The sequence below is a fragment of the Odontomachus brunneus genome, unplaced genomic scaffold (assembly GCF_010583005.1).
Source record: "Odontomachus brunneus isolate Ranch 3 - 2012 unplaced genomic scaffold, Obru_v1 Obru_scaffold_027, whole genome shotgun sequence".
Taxonomy (NCBI): Eukaryota; Metazoa; Arthropoda; class Insecta; order Hymenoptera; family Formicidae; genus Odontomachus; species Odontomachus brunneus.
This window is the reverse complement of record NW_022639477.1, coordinates 1,157,755-1,177,110: the sequence shown is the minus strand read 5'-3', so window position 1 is coordinate 1,177,110 and position 19,356 is coordinate 1,157,755. Positions and strand designations below refer to the sequence as shown.

At 43.5% G+C, this 19,356-nt stretch overlaps 1 protein-coding gene across 2 annotated transcripts in view; it reads right to left on the bottom strand.

Moving 5' to 3' along the window:
• LOC116842814 (RNA polymerase II elongation factor Ell) overlaps nucleotides 1-19,356 on the bottom strand; it is a 134,804-nt gene that overhangs the window by 12,188 nt on the left and 103,260 nt on the right. For both annotated transcript variants that reach the window (XM_032812531.1, XM_032812532.1), the window contains exons 3-8: nucleotides 7,791-7,909; nucleotides 4,593-4,709; nucleotides 2,191-2,397; nucleotides 1,610-1,680; nucleotides 1,303-1,509; nucleotides 117-1,161 (exon numbers count right to left, since the gene is read on the bottom strand). In XM_032812531.1, coding sequence (XP_032668422.1) covers nucleotides 117-1,161; nucleotides 1,303-1,509; nucleotides 1,610-1,680; nucleotides 2,191-2,397; nucleotides 4,593-4,709; nucleotides 7,791-7,909 — 1,766 coding nt within the window. The remainder of the gene's footprint in view (nucleotides 1-116; nucleotides 1,162-1,302; nucleotides 1,510-1,609; nucleotides 1,681-2,190; nucleotides 2,398-4,592; nucleotides 4,710-7,790; nucleotides 7,910-19,356) is intronic.

The window sequence follows — 19,356 nt, the reverse complement described above, 5'->3', positions numbered from 1 at the left end:
CCATCTGAACATAAAATTACCGATATCTCATTGTAATCGATTATAACTTATCGTCGACTTTCTTGTGCGAAGACTTCTGATAGTGATCGATGATACGACAATTGCGAAATACTTACATGAGGTAGGGGGGGACTTGAGAGCTGTCCAGAGCCATGGGACTCCCCAACGTCAGAGGGGAGGCTGGACTCTCTGAAGGCTGGTTATCTTCCAAAGTATGCGGACTCTCCGGGCTATCCTCGATGATCACAGGATCGCAGTGCGCGATACCGGCGGCGATGTCGGCGTGACCGTTGAAGGAGGCCCCACTGTTCGCATTACCACTCACCGTCCAAGACTCCCAGTCCTTATCCTCCTTCACGACTGTCCGACTCCTGTCGCTTCTATCCCTCCTGTCGGCGCTCGCGCTGCTCGGGCTGCCGCCATGACGACCGGTAGCGATATTAACATTAACGTTATCACTCCTCGCACTACTCGGCACGAAACGCGCGGCATTGTCCAAACTCGCACCCACATTGACACCACCACAGGCACTATTATCACCATTGACCGTCGTCGCCGATCGGCCAGCGTAATAATGTCGGTCCCCACCGGCGATCGTGTTGCTGTAAGCTGGACTACTGTGGGAATTATGGCTGCCGGACGACAGTGCGCCCAACGAACTGCTCCGGGCGTGTCCGCCGGTCGTCGTGACGGCACTGTCACCACCGCGTCCGTAACCGGCGCCCTGGTTGCCCATGTTGTCACTGGGCGATGTCTGGCACGATCGAGAGCCACTACCGCTGCCGTAGCCGATTCCACCTCGCAGCACATCACTGTTCGCTGTTCTTTCAGGCCGGCAATCGCCGCGCCGCTCACGGTGCTGTTGCCTCTGGTGGTCCCAGCCGGCGTTGCCGCCACTACCACTCGCACTACTAATACCGCCGACGACGCCACTGGGACTGACACCACTGCTGCTGCCACTGGCCCTCCCGCTCTCACCCCCGCTGATATTGGACGAACTGGCCTCGGATTTCCGATAGTGCGATATCCGCGGCTTCTTCGTTGGTAACCCGTCGTTACCTTGATAATAGCCCGGCCTCTTGTTGCCCAACAGCGAGGGTGGTGGCGCCGTGATGGCGGGCGGCGAGCCCGGCTGGATGGAATTGGGCGATTGACCGCTGCCTGCAAGTGATAATATCCAACGTTACAGAGTAGTAAAAAAGCACAACGAACGGACGACGACTGACCACAACGCGCGCGTATGGATATAAGAGCGACATATAAACTGCTGTTTATATGTGTGTTACATGAAGATGTATGTACCAGTGGATCCGTCGCTGGAGCCGGGTGGCGTTAGGTTCTGAGGCTTCCGTCGCCTCATAGTGGCCCTTTCCTGCTCGGTGTAGAAAGGCCAGTCCTCTTGCACATCGTTCCAGACATGCCTATGCAGATGATACGAGTTGTCGCGCATGCTGGCCACTTGTCGCAGGAGCGTCATCATGATAGGCTTCTCTTTCTCCCGCATACCCTCTGCAATTTATCGAATTGGTATCAGTATCGGTTAAACATTATTTTAACGCGAGGCTAAGAGACGATATTATCCATCTTAGGATCTCGTCGCGGCTCTTACCTTTGTTGATACGATCGTAGAGCTCGGGTCTCTTGAATGGCCTCAACGCGAGAAGATGGATAAGCCTTTCCCTGTTGAGGGCGGAAAAATATGTTATACGTTTATCGACAAACGGCTAACGAATTTGTCTTTTAATAATTTCACTATATATAAAAACAAATGTGTACAAGTACACATATATAATATAGACTTATATACATGATGAAATAATTAAGGGAATATATATAATGAGTCAATTATTAATTGTTGCGTGCGGTAGAGAGACAAAGGAAAAAATTGTTAAATTTTAATCACTGAGAAAAAAGTACTTCTTACATTGAGAAAAAAAATACTTGAAAATGTATTTTTGATATATAAAGTTTATTTCTGTGAAATATAAACTAGTGAAATTTATTTGTGTTCTACAAATAAATTTGGAAATATTCTTTTCTCAGTGCACCTCGAATATTGCATCTTCTTAATTGCGATTGAGATAAATTGTATATGTAACTTGATCAAATTTAAATTTCCTTTTGTCCGTCTAGAACTAACGTGAATATATGATGAACGGGACAATGATGTATGCTTGCAAATATAATTACTTGAGCGGTCTGCGCATGAGGTCGGTGATCTTCTTCTCCGGTAAGCTGCTGGTGGATGGCCGATAGGAAGGAGATCGCTTAGGCTGACTGGCGGGGGACGATGATTCCCGATGCCTCGCATTCGACGGAGGCGGTATCGTCCTTCCGGTTACAGTCACTTTCACCTTGCGCCCGATGTTTGGGCCATTCGCCTTGATCACTCGCGTGCTGCAATCGACACAATTTGCCATTGAAACGCATGGAGACATTACTTGCTAATCTTCATGAAATTTTAGCATGCTCGCACATACATTCGAGTATATCTGCGAGTTAAAGCGTGCGCACGGCTTCTAATTTCATTAATTAGACGATATTTGAGTGTTACAGTAGAATTTTAAAACCATTATTAAAATCATTTAATTATACAGACAATAACAGCTGTGAACTATAACTGTAAAAACGATTTATTTCAATTGCAAATATTCATCTTAATGAATTTGGACTTTTCAAAAACATACATTATGTTAATTACACGTATTTCTTTTTCTGCTGTGTATACATATTTATTTATTAATTTAGAGAATGTGGAGCTGTTTGTGGAAATGAAGATTGAGAATGATTGAGAATCAGGACGATGTGCAATCGGGAGATGTAAAGTTAATATTCGAGTTTCGCCGAGTTGAGAGAGATACGACGTGTGTACATATGTATATACGTATTTTGTAGTAAATCCTAATTACACGAAATAATTCGCTGCGTTGTTTGTGGCGAAATTTAGTTTGTTTTTTGCCTAACAAGCGTAAACATCGAATGATTCTCCGTTGCGTCACTCGAAAGAGAAATAGAGCAGCTCGGAACACGGCAGCGATTTCTAATTGCGCGTGTGTGTGTGTATGTTTACGTGTGAGAAACATGAGTCTCTAACAATATCGTGCAACAACATTGTCGTTGTCGCGAGATCGACAGCGCAATTAATGTAATTTTCCTCGCGCAGCCGACACGCGGAATCCGATCGATTGATCGGGGGGTTACGCAATTTTCCACCGGCCGATCAAGCAGCACCGCGTGACGTTGAGAAGAGGCGAAAAAGGGTTCAGGCGTGACGAAGTCGCACTTGTGAGGCGCTCTTAACCTTGGCCATGACGACGACGCTAAACAAATTAGCCACGCCGTCGACGCGGCCGCGCGCGAGCAAGAGGCGCGAAGAATTTCGCGTCGTGTGCACCTCGACAATTGCGACTGATACACTCGGCGCCCCGGCTTCGTCTGTGGCGGAATTTAGATCGCACGATTTCATCCGCGTTCCAGACGAGAGAGATAGTGGTCCTCCGATAAGCAGCGCGCAACAAATATAGCGTTAACGAGCGTTCTAGACGAGATTGCTTCTTTAAGCTGGCTTCGAGAGATACGTCATTCAAATGCGGAATATTTCTCTGCGAAGCGAGATAAGAATCGTTAATTCGCTGTGCTGCTACATATGCAACACAGTGAGCTAATAATTAACGTTATCAATAAACGTTATTAATAAATTATAATTCTAAACAAAAAAAGAAAAACACGCGGAAAAGAAAGTTTGGTTGGACGAATCAAACGTCTGATGAAATATGAAGAAACTAGAAATTCCGGTTTCTAACCAGAATTTGCAACTGTTCAGGTAAACCAGACATTTTGCTAACTTGAGAATAGAATTCTGGTAACTTCAACAGGATCTCTGACGTTCGTTCATATTTCACTAGACATTCAGTCAATTCAACCAAACGCTGTTTTTCGTGAAGTAAATAATCTCATTTCTCTTCGGGATACTTTTAAGAAAGAGGAGTCGCAAAAATCATAAGGCGTGCAATCTTTACGAATAGTTAAAACAAATCAAGGAATGCCGATGGTGGCCGTTCCATCGAACGGAGAGACGCGGAGACTCGTTCTCGCCGTATGTAAACGTATTTTCCACGCGCTCGCGTGGATCCTTCGAAAGCCTCGGCTGCGGCCGAGAGATAGATACCCTGGATACACTCCCGTTCGATTTAAGAGAAAACGAAGTGCATTGAGGTGGGCGACGACGAGGTGGCACGACTCGACTGGAAAAGCATCGGCCCGCCGCGCGCGTTCGCAATTTTCCGCGAGTTCTCACCGCCGCTCGCTCACGAGACGCGCCATCGCCTCGTAAATTCCAACGCGAATCGCTGCGAACACATCCGAGACCGTATCTCCGAGCGAAAGTTTGTAAAAGTAACGACCGCGGGACGAGCATTATTTACGATTCCGCGAGGCGCGGCGGCAACGGGAGGAAAGTCTCGGGACACGAAGAGGAGGATAGGACAACATAATGATCCGCTTTCCCGAAAGGAAAGAAGGATCTTCTGCTTCCTCTTCTCCTCTTGCGATGCGTCGTCGTCGTAAGGATCGATGGGAACGAATGGACTCACCATTTGTTCTTATTGTTCTCCTCTGCGATCACCATCCTGTGTCTGGTAGTCTCGTACACGTCGTCGTTCGCGTGTATCCGCATTTTGTACGGAATGTTGCCGAGACTCTCCAGGTTCCTGTGGGAAAAACGAAAATCGTAATGAGCAATCTGGCAAGATCAACCGATCTCACTGTTTCAGCGCGCTTGACACCTTGACGGTCGCAATTGATTTCGGGAAAATCTTCGACTGCCGCTGACAGATGTCGAGAGTTCATTTAAATAATGGTATCTGAAGAGAGAGAGATAGAGACAAATACCTTCCTTGTACATAAGTCAATACGTTATTGCAATTCTAAATTGTTATTATTGAGCGAGCAGTTTCTAAAAGGCAACAGCCTTTTGCAAAATGAAGAGTCACGTATACATGGCAACGGTCGTCAAAGGATCTAAAAAGATGACGTGCAAGTGCGTGGATGATGCTTGATTTACATGCTGTGTGAATTTAGAACGATTTTAATGTATTGAATTAAGTATATAGGATATCAGAAATTAATCAGGAGAAATTACGTAGGAATAAGTACGTAAATAGTAGTTAAGTAAAGACAAAACAAGATAGAGTGGTGTAGGTAATGTAAGTAAGCTCAAATTAGCATGGTAATGCAGAGGAAATTATCGATAGAAGAAATGTATAATAGGTGGTAATAAAAAACAAAATACACGAGAAATCGAGGAAGAAGAAGATACAAGAAACGAAGAGGAAAGGTTTGGTCACTGAATGAGATAAGGAAGCAAAATAAAAGTATACGGAAGAAACATGATATAAGCACTGATGGCAGGTTCTGTGCACAAGTAAGAAGATTGAAGTGCAAAGAATAAGAGAAAGGTTATAGGATATAGAAAACTCCTTCTTAACGATGTAAGCTGCAGGAGACATGAAAGTGGATAGGAAGTGAAGAAAAAGGTAGAGGACTTCACTTCATGGAACTAGTAGGAAATATATAGAGAGGAATAATGAAACTAACAAGTTATAGAAGCAGATTAAGGGAAAGGAGGATGAAGAGAAAATAAGAAAAGCAGTGAAGAGATCGGCTAGAGAAAGGAAAGATAAAAGGATAGATGTGTACAGCTGAAAAGAAAAGAGTTTGGAGTATTATTGTATGAGGACGATATGATACCTATTGAGTAAAATAGGAAAACGTAATTAGACACGGTAGATAAGGTATAGATAGTGTAAAGATTAGGTGAGGATGAAAAAAATTGTGAGATTACAAGGACATTTTGATAAAAAAGATGATAAAGAGAGAAGCAATGTAATTATAAGGATAACTACGTATGTAGGAATAAGAAATATGAATAAATGTGTGTGGTTAAGGAATTATATTAAAACTGAGTCTCTTCTAGCTACGTAAAAGCTAAAGAAAAATATGCTAATACTCTAATATTGACAATGACTGTCAAGGTGTCAAACACACTGAAGTAACCGACGTTGCGTCGCGTAGAATATCGTGTCTAACCGCGACGAAATTTAATATCAGAGAATATTATTTGTTTTAAAAAAATTGTCATTTTGAACAAGATATGTAATATTATATATTACACAAAATTTGAACTGCATGCTGCGAAAATATGATTCACACTGCTGGCTGAGAGCGTAGTTTTACTCTTCCGACTGTCAATGTGTCAGAATAAAATTCGTGGAGGCTCCTGAGGAGGAGGGCGTGACGCGTTGTTCTCACAAGTTGTTGTCTTACTCGACGTCCTCATCGACAACGACGACGATCGACGACGAATTGTTGTGGCGCGTTAAGCGCCGACGATTGTCGGCGTGTCGTCGTCGTCGACGTCCTCGCCGGTACGGTAGCATTAGCAGTCGCGCTACTTGCCGCTGAATCGGTTCTGCTGACTCAAGCATAACCGTTCACGGCTGCAGCATTCGCGAGCAGTCGACACCTGCTAGCGGCGCGCTGCTAACAGCGCGTTTTAGTGTGTCAAGTTGCCGCTGCGATAGTACCACCTGCTCTCCTCAAGGATGCTTCCCCGAGAGAGTTTTTACGTCGCTCGGTTCGGATAGGAAATTACCTGTGCCGCTTACGAGACGGGAGACAGAGAGAGAGAAAGAGAGAGAGAGATCGCTCGTGTAGCCGGGGAGTAGTCTATGAGAGATCGTTTCTCCGCTATCCGATAGTCACCGTGATGATACACGACACTTCCTTTCCTACGACACCACCGCGACGCGTAATAATAATGTCGAAGGATACCGATCCGGCGAGTAACGGCCGCTATTGAGCGCGTTAACTGCGATTTCGATTGCTCCTCCGTTACTTGAGTAGTCGCGCGCGCGGCGCATTCTGTGCACCGAGTGTAAAAAACACATAAAAGCTCGATAAAAGCGTTATCGTCGCGTCGAGATATAGTCATTATAATCGAGGTATTATATTATTCAAAGGTCCGTATCAATAGTTGTTATTCGAAACTTGCCTGAAGTGCTCATATTTCAGTTATAAGTTGGATAGAGTTTTTCGATGGTATCGCGATTACAAATGTAATATCACGTGTATCATGCGTTTCAACTGAAAAACTCAGATCTCACTCCGATTTCAAATCTGAGCATCTCACGCGAGACAAGTTGCAAGTAACGACTATCGATACAGGTCTTGGATTTGAATTTAGAGTTAGATGCGAGTTTCTCAGTTGAACCACGATTACAAATATAATGTATATATTATATGATTCAATTTAAAAGCCCAAGACCTGTATTAATAAATATCATCCGAAACTTGTCTGTGAAACGAATTTCTATTCAGAGTTAAATTCAAGCTTTTCCTCAGTTGTGTATTCTGATACATGTGATATATTTATACCTGCAATTGGACGATTCAACTGAAAAAGCTCTCATCTAATTCTGAATTAAAATACGAGTATCTCACTCGAGACGAATTTCAAGCAATAATTATTAATACGGGTCCAAATATCCGAAATCTATACACTTGAGATAAGTTTCAAGCAACGGCTGTTAACACAGACCAGAATCACTCAGTCTCGAAAAAATACGCACTCGAAAAGAAAAGAAGAAAAAAAGAGAAAGAGATGAGAGCACGCAAATCGGCAATGACGCGCAGTGAAGTGCGAGAAGCGACTCGGGGATCAAAGTCGATTTTGATCAGAGAGACGCGACTCGTGACGCGTGTGCGAAGGTGCACGTGCGAGAGATACGTACTTAGCACCGGTTTGCTGGATACACTCGAAGCCACCCGAAGGACCCTCGATGTCCTGGTTGCCGGAGAGGCTGAACGTGAAGGAGGACTCATGGCCGTCGAGGGATGGAAAACAGAGCCGCTGAAATCAGAACACAGAGCGGTGCAGTTAGTTGGTCGTCCTCTTAATAAGATCTCATTAAATTACGAAACGGCAGCAGCCGGGAGAGGACTGCGCCGTGTCCACCGTGGCGAGACACGTACGCACGCACGCACGCACGCATGCACGCCTGTGCCAGCCCGTGTACCGTCACTTTTCTCTCACAGCCGCGAGTAGTATGTATCCGCCGCGGGTATATGAAGTATCCCCACCCATGTATCTGCTCGTTTAGCCATTTAACGCCCGTCTATTTAGCATCCATTCCGCCTATCTATCCGGTACATCGTTCGTCACTTTATAATCCTTCGATTTCTCTCATTCTCTCGACTCTATCGCAGCCTGGCAATAGTCGTGCGCGGTAAAATCCAGTCTGAAGACTACGTTCTGCTCAAGAGTTTCATCTCCCAACAATCTCTCCGTGCCGCGAGAGGTGTTCCCACTCGAGAACGCAATTTCGTTGTGCGTTAATTGCCGCGTTAGCGCCTCGATATTAACTCAACGCTGCTAATAAAATATCGAAGTGTCTCCACCCGCATCGACGGATGAAATTGTAGCGTCTATATTTGAGTGTTAACCTAGATACAAGTAGCAGCTCGTTAAACGACGAGGAGGGGCTCGTTGAGCTCGGCTGTTGCTTAATAAGCGAACCGGTAACACTGACTTTTACGCACCCCGACTACACGGGGACTCGAGAGAATGCGGCGCGCGCGTTACTCGAGACGCGATTATATATTCGTGATAACGCGCCGCGATATCGAGATGTCCACGATGGTACACGGAAAAAAAGATCTTATTAATCATGGTTTGCTGAGAACCTTTTGTTGTTATGTAACTAAAAATCTGCTGTAACCAAAACTTTTACTACTGTTACCACTACATCCGTTTCATAGCTAATATACAGGGCCCCGTCTGTCGTTATATACTTATATATTACAGATCAAACTGAACAAAAAGGTCCTCTATCATTTTACAAATGACCACATAGATTTTTAGATATTAATTAAAGAAGATTTGTGCATTATCGCGCACAATCATATAACAATTTTCTTTCATCAATAACTAAAAATCTACGTGATTATTTGCAAAATAACAAAGGGCCTTTTTGTTCAATCTGTTCTAATGTACAAGCACACATCGTTACAGCTCATCTACTATATCGCGCGTGATCATTCGCCAATTTTCTTTGATTAATATCTCGAGATTTATTGCGAATGTCGCAAAACGGCATAGCACTTTTATGTTCACCTAAATCCGTTCTACGTTCTCATAAAAATTGCGGAGGAGAGTCTGAGACACACTGTATATGTCTGCAGCTTTACTTTTAAGTATTCATATATTACAAGCGAGATTTAGCCACTACACACAGATTCTTGCAGCTCACTTTCTTTTTCCGTGTACGCGCGACGAGTACACGAGCGGATGGACGGACGGATGCAGTTTCTCCCTTCTGTTCCGCTCGTGGCGAATGCAGCACATGTGCACGTGCATCAGTCTTGCGCTGCTCGGGGCACGAAACCGGCCCTGAGACGTGAGGCGAGCGAATGTTGCGGGAGGAAAACGCAGAGCACGTTTGCGGAATTAGCGGCGGCGGTATTGATTGCCGCTACCACCGCCGACGTCGACGACGACGACGTCGACGTGGCCGAAAGAGCGAGGAGATAATGCCGGCGAGTGTATTCAGAAGTAAGTAGATCCTAATCGGATTGTCCCTCGTCTCGTCGGCACGACGCTGACATTTGCGACACGAGGATTAAAAGGAACTCGAGCGATCGCGGATCGATAGAGAGCGGTGAAAGTGCACGGGGACAATCTGAGGTCGATGGATCCCATCTACCAGTTGGATGATTTTTAACCCTTTCGGGACGGAGGGTGGGATTCGTAGCGCGCGTTTCTTCTCCACGCGGGGTGATACCACGTGGCGATTCCAGATCTCCCGATTGGATCTCCTCGCGTTTGATCGCGAGCAAAATTACGCGAAGAGAGCACGCGACAATTCCCCGTCCCCGTCTCTCGGGAATAAGGACGTTGGCCGCAGCGGGAGAAGCGAGGACAAAGAATAAAGAAACGCTTCTACCACGGTGGTGTTGACCGTTGGTCGACACTCGACGCGCATCGCACGCACATCGGGCGTACGCGTTCCTCGTCCACATAATGGGCTGCATTATATGCGCAACGGCTCGTTAATAGCCGCCTTGAATGGATACAAATGAGCTAATAGCGACGCACCGCCGGCCGCGTGTCGGAGAGCGAGAGAGCTTTCCTTTGCGAGCTTTCAACGAATTCGACGACCGGGATTGCGTCTTCGCGAGGGGAGAGGACTGTAACGACGACAGTCGCGGCCGAACGGTCGATATACGTCTCGTTAGCGAGTAAATTCGAGCTTCGACGGGGCGTCGCGTGGAGGATTAACTACGATTGACACGCGGCCACCGAACTTTTTTCGCGATTCAATTTCATCGAAAGGCAGTCGAGCGCGACTAGCCGTTTCGCAACTTCGCACACACCCCCCTTCGTCGTCCCCCTCGGTGTTCCTCGCTCCTTGTCTCGTCCTTTCATCTTATATTCACGTTCTCCTCTCGTCGTTCTTTTCTTTCGCCACACCATCTCTCTCATACACGCGATATCTCCTTCTTATTCCCCGTGCTTGTTTTCCTACGTGCGAGTCACGCGCAACTTTGTTATCAATTGCGAATGCGTACCGAGGCGTAACGTCATTAGAACGCATCGTAATCGAAGTATTTGGTAAATGGCAGCCTCGGAGGTGAAACATCGCCGAGAGATTTCTCTCAGTGGATTATTTATTAGGTCGGTTGCTAAAGATTTCGCAAGTTTATTGGATGAAAACCAAATATGATCCAATTGCGAGAGAGAAATAATTTTCACCGATAATATCGACGATATCGACTAGGTATTTTTTTTTTAGATACCTAATGAGAACTTTATCTTGCTTCTAATACCCAAACTGTCCACTTGAACTTGATAAAAGAATAAACAGTCTTTTGCATCAACCTAATAAATTTACGTATCGTATCATATGGTATGTGTGTACGTGTATTCATACATATGTTTAGATTATAAGTATAATATATAGTTGCATGATCATGGGCGGGTGATTTCATTAAGGAGATATTCTAATGTGAGGTCCAAAAAATCGATTTTTCTTTTTTTGCATATTTTTATAGTTTAAAGTCTCGAAAATATGTCCCTAAAATATTAAGATGAAATTAGTTTTGACTGAGTTATAAAGATTTAAAAGACGCAGCTTCTATACGGCGTGCCGGCTGTGAGATGAATGATGACGTGTTAAAAGTCATCCAACCTATTTACGAAGATTAACTACCCATGATTTGTTACAGCGATACCTCGAATTATTTACTCAAAATAATAACAAAAATTTAATTTCATTAATTTGAACAATTGCACCAAACATCTGCATTGTGAAAAGAAGACGGTTGAAGTTGTAACTTTTTTGGCTGTTTGCCTGTTTAATAAAGGGTTTCATACAATTTTAAAAATAATGGACGTAATGGGACTGCAAATCGGCCAAAATGCAAAATTCCTCGCGATTAATAGAGACAACGAGCGTGTTAAACGGAGCAGCGAGCGTTGCACGAGACGAAAAGAGCAAGAATTGCCAAGAGACAAGAGGAAGCTAACAAACGTGAGTTTTATGAAGTTGAAGAAGGTCTTATATGGCGCTGGTATAGCTGATTAAGGGTAAGTTACTCTAATTACTCATTATCCACCTCATAAGTGCATGAGAAACTTTAAACGCGTTTTTCTCGAAACGACATTTTTCAAATCGGGCGAATATTTTTCTCGGAAACTACTGGACCAATCAACTTGCGCTTTTACACACATATAGTGCACATATTTGACTATCGCCCGAACTAGAATCTTTTTAATATCTTTAAAATTACTATTTTTCCGGACAGCGAATAGTTGGAATTTTTTAGTAAAAATCAGATTACTATTTTTCAAACGCCGCTATTTTATCAATTTTTCTTCAAATTATTTTATTCTAGCTCGGGCGATAGCCAGATTCATGAAGAATAAAATAAACGCAAATTTGTTTTTGTCAGATGACGAGGACGGCGGCAATCAATTCACCTGATGGAAGACAATTTTACAACATGACCTGTTTCGTCCACTTATATTTCCTTCAATTTTGAATATAAAGTTTTGACAACATTTGAGATGTTTCTTCAAAGATGAAAAATGTCAATATAAAACATTAATTCTGTAGGTTTAACCATTTGCTTTAAATTAATTCCTAAAAATCGCCTTGAAAATAGGCTTTCTTACTAGAATATCCCCTTAAATGACATATAGGGAAGAAAAATATATAGGTAGTCAGAAATATTTAGTTGTGAACAGCACAACGGTACCATAGTTATATTTGTGTGATGATAACGTATATGGTTTATATGATTCAGTTTCTTTGGTATACTGACTACATTGGTATACTGACTATATTGGTATATTGACTACATTGATATAATAGTTGTGCATGACCTGGTTGTGGCGATAAGAAATCGGTCGAGTTGACATTTATCATGGATACACTCTGATTGGAGCAACCGGATTTCGCTACTGTAACTCAGAAATTGCTCTGTGATTGCAGTAACCACATAATTGTTCCGTAGTTAACTCTCTTGGAGCGACATTAGAGTGTGAATTCGAGTGTGAATTACTCGAAAAGTTGAATGACCACCGAGTCACTCGAATTCGAGGTACTTTTCACTCTTCAAACTAAATTGTCCGAATCGTCGAGTGAATATCCTCACTCAAAAGTTGAAGAGTGAATCTGATGCATTCCACTGTGACAGAGGAGCGCATACATAGCATTGGAATATTCATTCCGATTCGCTCATATGGAATCAGAATCCGTTCTAATTCTGAGTGAAACGTTCATTCTTGTGGTTTCGAGTGGCAGTATTTTCACTATCGCTTCGAGTGAAAACACCGTCACTTTTCACTCCAAGAAATTTAGAGAGTACCATTGAATCTGGTTGGCACTCGAGATTTATGTGTGGGCCGACCAGACCGTTTTTTTCCGTGTACATGTAACACGCGCGTGTCACAATACCGTGCACGCACGCTGCTCGGGACAATCACAATGTTGGATCGAGCTCCGGGCGAATTAAATCCGCGGCTTTATCCGCAATCATGCGTCGCGTCATAAACAATAAACGGAACCGCGTATCAGCCGGACTTAAACCGGAGTCGTTGAATGGCTACAACCGGCGCGAATCGGTCCATTGGACGTACAGCGTTCGGTTCTGCTCCACGTGGTGAGAAGACGCTCGCGTCGGCGAAACGACGCTGATTATGACGATGACGAGACACATGCGATGCCAACGTACGTAATACTGCTCGAGTACCGAGGAAGGGGGAGGAGGAGGAAGATGAGGTGATGGAAGAGGAGAGAAAGAGAGAAAAAGAGAAAGAGAGGAGAGGGACTTCTCTCACGGGCATTCACGTATCGAGGCCATAGGGGCCCTCCGAGCAGCCCCCCTTCTTGTTCAAGCATCACCGCGGCGCACCGGGACGGACGTCGTCTCTTAAACGAAAGGTCGAATCGCGCGAGAATGCGATATGAAAGTTTCGTGAAGGGAGGCACACACACACACACACACATACACAGAGCGGCGCACAGCGAGCGCTCATTTAAATTTCACTGCGCGCGGAAGGACGGCCGGCCGGCTGCTTGACTGCCTTGCCTTGCCCGGCTGTGGTTACTTGCTCGGCTGGCTGGCTCGGTTTCGTAGGCTCGTAGCTCTCGTGTCTCGGGAGGAGATTCGTGGCCCCATGAGAGTGAGCACCCATTGTGCCAGGAGAGCACGGGCCGAACCGGCCGAGCTCACCAGCTAGTTCGGATTCTCACGCCGGATACATGGGAGAGTCGGGATCGCTCGCTCTTTCGCGTATTCGCATGAATCCTGAGGATCGAGGAGTTGCTCCGAAATGATCATGAGCCGCGTGCGAAATCTCATGACGATGTTACCTCGCTATCGCGACGGATAACAGTGTCCCGGTCTTGAGACGCCGAGTAGAGGCCTGATGCGATTTCAATGAGAAATTCCGATCTCCGAGATCGACGAGAGATATCATTAGAAGTGTTTGATCGCGATCAAGCTTTCGCGAAGGCGCGATGGACTTCGTATTGATCGGCAAAAGTCCACGAACGAAACTTATCCGACGTTACTCCGAGTTATCTCGCGTCATTGGGCCACCAACAATGGGGAACGATTGCGCATTTTTTTATCGATCGTCCCGCTCAGGTCAAGGGGGGAAGGAGTTGTGCGACAGGTGCGACGGTGCACCACACGTCTCTGCACCTACTCTACCCTTCCTGCCCCCTTCCCTTTCGGTGTCACATTTTTCGCTATTTAAGTGAGAATGCCGACGCGGGATAATTTTAGAAGCGGCGGTTTATTTCGGGCTCGGCTATCGACGCGCACGACCGCGGATAGTAGCAGACCGCCCACCTACTCGCGCTGCCAGGTTGGGATTATTTCGGTCCTTAAGGCCGCAACAGCTGAGCGACGAGCGAACGGTAACGGCCGTTCGCTGCATTCGCGACATTCCCGCGTGTCAGGGGCTGACGAGTCGCGTTGTCGTCTACATATCGCCCGCTCCATCGCGAACAGATATCGAATTTATTTACTTATTCGTCCACATCCGCAGGAACAAAACTCTCTCCGCGGAGAAGAAATTTGGTTGGATTGACCGAATTCTGGGTGAAATATTTCTGATTAGACAGAAATCTTGTCAACTAGAACAGAATTCTGGTGACTTCGAGCGGAATTCTGCTTCTTTCATATTTCATCGGATATTTTGATGGATCCAAATTATTCTTTCCGTGTGGCATAGAAAATTTCAGGACAGGTAAGCCGCGGATTTGGTACAAATATTATTTATCTTGTACATCTTATTTCTGTCCTCGCGCTGTCGTATGTGTTATTATGTAACTAAAAGCTTATCCCGTCAACAAACAATGACGACGACGATTGTTATTAATTTCAATTATGCAAATACAGAATTACAAATGAGAATGTCGATAAACTATTCATTGATATTGTTCCTTGTACACGGCAGCATCGTTCTGTCCGTTTGATCCGCGATTTATTTCGCTTATGTCGAAGTTGGCGATAAACTCTAACTGACGATAAAACCTGAGCAGGTTCGGCCGAGATAATAATTGTTGCTAATTGGCACGTTAATTTTAGTACACATCCAAGTCCCTCGCGTGAATTATCTATCGAGCCGACAGATAATTCCTCTCGACTCGTCTGCACGGGGGACTCCAGGCTGGAATGTACACACGGCGGCGTTTAAATATGATCATTCACGTGCGGGAGTATGCCAGTAATTTCGCTACTTGACATCACCTGGCTACCAGGCGACCGAGGAACGCCGGAGGGGAGAGAGACGACGGATGTAGCGGGGACCGCGGCAAAAATGACGCGCGATTATAGTCGCCGGCCGAGCACGTTGTGCCGCGCGACCTTATGAACGCGCGTCGGATTTGCTAATGAGCCTTATCTCCTTCAACTTACACACCGTCGAGCGGAATATCCTAATCCCGATTTATTATTATTTTCAGCCGCGACGCTGAGGGCGCGTGCACAGATAAAAAGGACATTCTTGTTTGAAACGTATCTTCGTTTTTGACATGTTAATCTTCAAATGAGCTTGCGTAGCGTTAAACGAAAATAAGTTTGCTTGCACCAATGTTATTTTGTATATTCAATTTTATTAAAAAATAGATATCAATATATTGTATGTAAAAAACATGTGAAATTTAATTTTTATATAAATATAAAATTTTATTTCTTAAATATTAAATATTTTATATTAAAAATTTAACTTATATTAAACTTTAATATTAGTTTTACATTACTTAAAACATTATAATTACTTAATTTATATTCAATTTAAATTTATATTAAAAATAATTTTATATTTTCTCAATTTAACAAATAATTGTTTAATTTAAGAGCATAAAGTCCTTTTAATAAATTGTATGTAAAAAACATGTGAAATTTAATTTTTTATATAAATATAAAATTTTATTTCTTATATATTAAATATTTTATATTAAAAATTTAACATTAAACTTGAATATTAGTTTTACATTACTTAAAACATTATAATTACTTAATTTATATTTAATTTAAATTTATATTAAAAATAATTTTATATTTTCTCAATTTAACAAATAATTGTTTAATTTAAGAGCATAAAGTCCTTTTAATAAAATGTATATATCATTGCTTACAATACAAAACAATGATTGTTAATTTGAATATATCAGTTGTAAGTAGATAAGAGAGAACCTTGGATATAACACACATTTAAAAACATCATATTCTCAATCAAATGTCTTAGATTTTTTAGTGAAAATTATTTCTGAATAATAAGAACACGGGTTCTTCTTCGTTGAAAAAAATCGTACGAAATATATTCTTGCAAATAACTTATCTTTGTTTAACGTCATGTAATCTTATCTGGAGATTAACATATCAAAAATAAAGATGCTTTTCAAACGAGGATGCCCTCCTTTTCTGAGTAGTGAGCAAAGTCTCCCCTCTCGTTGTCGTCGCTGTTGATCGTCGGAAGGAGAGTCGCGGTAATCGCGCCCGTTGACGATCCACGAGAAAAAAATATGCGGCCCGGAGGATTTATTATTTCATACGGCACATCAATGGTGTGTTATTTGTGTTTTTTTTGAGCGAACTTGTGCGCAGAAGAGGAGAAAAGGAGAGAAGGAAGGAGTCGAGGAAGTCCGGCGCAAAAAGGTTAAGATATTAATAATGGAGCTTATTTATTTCCCTCATGGACGCCACGTCCTGACGATGATATACGCCGTCTGCGGTTCTTTGAAGAATCGGATACCTAAGTGCGCGCGCATGCGTCATACGCACCGCAACTGCCCTGATGATTGACGCGCGTGTAAATAATAGCAGATATACGTCATATGTGAAGAAAGATCGGCGGGCTTCTGGTCGGAAAATTTCTCGCCCGGAGAGATAATCCTCGAACACGCGATATCGAGACGCGTGATGGAGATTGACATTCCTTTCCATTGAATAAGGCGCACTCCTTTCTACGTGCTGTTAAAACACGTGAAAGCGGGAATTCACTCATCACGGTTATTCACGCTCTAAGAGAACCGAGTTGTCTAAACAGTTGACGCGTATTCTAGTTTAATTTAACTGAATTTATGTATTTCGCATTTGTAAGTACCCGAATGTTTCTTCCGCATTGGGAGGCACATGAAATCGCGAATTCCGTACCGAGCTCTGTCTCGTGAATCGCAGATCGTCCCAAGTGGACTAGGAGAGCCGTCGTTCGGAATGCTCTCGAACGCCGGATTTGGTGCGAGTCGAGGAACGACCTGGGGCTCTGCTGAAATAAGCCCGCGGCGTGATCGATCCTCGATCGAACGCGGGAGGGCAACTTTCACTGGCCGACCGGTGTCAACTGTGTGTATGACGGGGAAAAAAAGGATGGCCGGGGAGAGACAAGTGAAAGACGCGAATTTATTCTCTCGTAAGTGAGAGTAAATTTATAACAAAAAAAAAACATACGAAATAATCCATCCGTGAGCTTGCACGTGGCGACGACCTCGCGACTTATCACGACAAGTGCACATAACTGATCTTAGGACGCGCGAACACGCGTACACGGAAAAAACAATTCTGTTGGTGCAACCGAATTTTCGATTGCTCAGAGATCAGACGAAAACTCGGCTGTAGGAACAGAAAAATTCTTTTATGAGGCTTTTGTATAGTCAGTTGTTCTCAGTTGTCTCAAACGAGTTCTAATATCGTTGAATGTTCAGACAAGTATTTTCGTTTGCGACAACAGAAATATTAGTTTTCATAACAGAGATATCGCTTCTGATCACTTAATTTTTAGTTGGTTGCACCAACTTTTTTTGCGTGTAGAAATGCGCGAGCGCGACCGAGATTCGCAGCGCAGAATGTGCGCCACTGACAATGAACACTACCAACATGACCAGAACAATTTTGATTTGCACCTATTCTATCCCCTTTAGTATTTTATGAGAAAAACGTGGTACTATTCATTTATTTCTGTGCTCCTTAGATTGTCCACTAGAGTTAGATAGCCAAAGTTAGATCGAATAATTCATATTGAGTAATAGTGCAAATGAAAGATTTTGTCGAGTGGATTCAAAGGTCATTAGAAAATTACATATATGTATTTCTATTTATATATATATATATATATATATATATATATATATATATTTCTAAATAGTTATTTCTAATTAATTATTAATATTTTATGTAATAACTTTTTAATTTTATCCTTACTCTTTTTCTGGCAATTATGCGTTACACGTGAGCGGATAATTCTCTTTTACTGGTGTTTTCTACTGATTAAATTATCAGGGACTGAGTGTATATATGTATTGATAGATCATTTTGCATTACTCAGGGTGCACCATGAAGAGGTAAATGTAGATAATAAAGAAGGAGAGAGAGAGTGTATACCGAAGTATCTTGATTTGGATCTAAAAGCGCGCTACGTTGGTGAAAACTTTGAAGAATTGCCAAATTTTCGCAGTTTGTCGCGATTAACTGGGCCACTTCCACTTTGATCATCTATCTCAGTTTCTGTATTTGCTAAGAAAAATATTGTAGTGCCTTTCACATATAAATTCTTTTCAATCTTGCTGTGTTTCCAGCAAAAATAGACTGTCAGTGAAGTTGATGTTGTCAAGAAACACAGCAGTTAGAAAGCCAAACACGGCTAATTTCTCAATAGCTCATTTCATATAGTTCGCGAAATATAAATAGCACATATGAAATGGAAGAACAGTCAATTATCTCTCGATTAAAAAAAATTCTATAGTATAATTTTCACTATAAAATTCTCGCCGTGTGTGTACAAAACCGCCTGTAATTCCAATTACCGACAGTGAAGCTCGCTAATTAATCCTCTTTTCGCCCATTTCGCTGAGACGTCCCGCGACGAGAGGAGAAAGAAACCCGAACGTTAAGATTGAGTAATCCCTATCCGTCGATAACAAGAGGGGGGGATTGATCGATCGCTGCGAGCCGCTTCCGACCGCTCCTGCCGAAAGCTGCGAGAGCGTGAGAGACGACGATTCGTACGGACAAGAGAGAACGGCGCGCGGCTTTTCTTTTTTTTGTCGCGGCTGCGTGTCCCTCTGTGGAACAGAATGAAAGAGAGAGACAGTGTGTATGTGTATGTATGCGTGAGAGAAAGAGAGAGGACAGAGAGGAGAGATAAGCGTGTATCAGCGCGAGAAGACCGACTGTCCCTGGCTGAGAATGAGCCTCCATCTGGCACAAGGTCATCAGTACACGTAGAGATATGCCCCTTTCGTCCGCGGGAAAAAGGAAAAAGTGCGTGTCCCCCCCCCCCCCCCC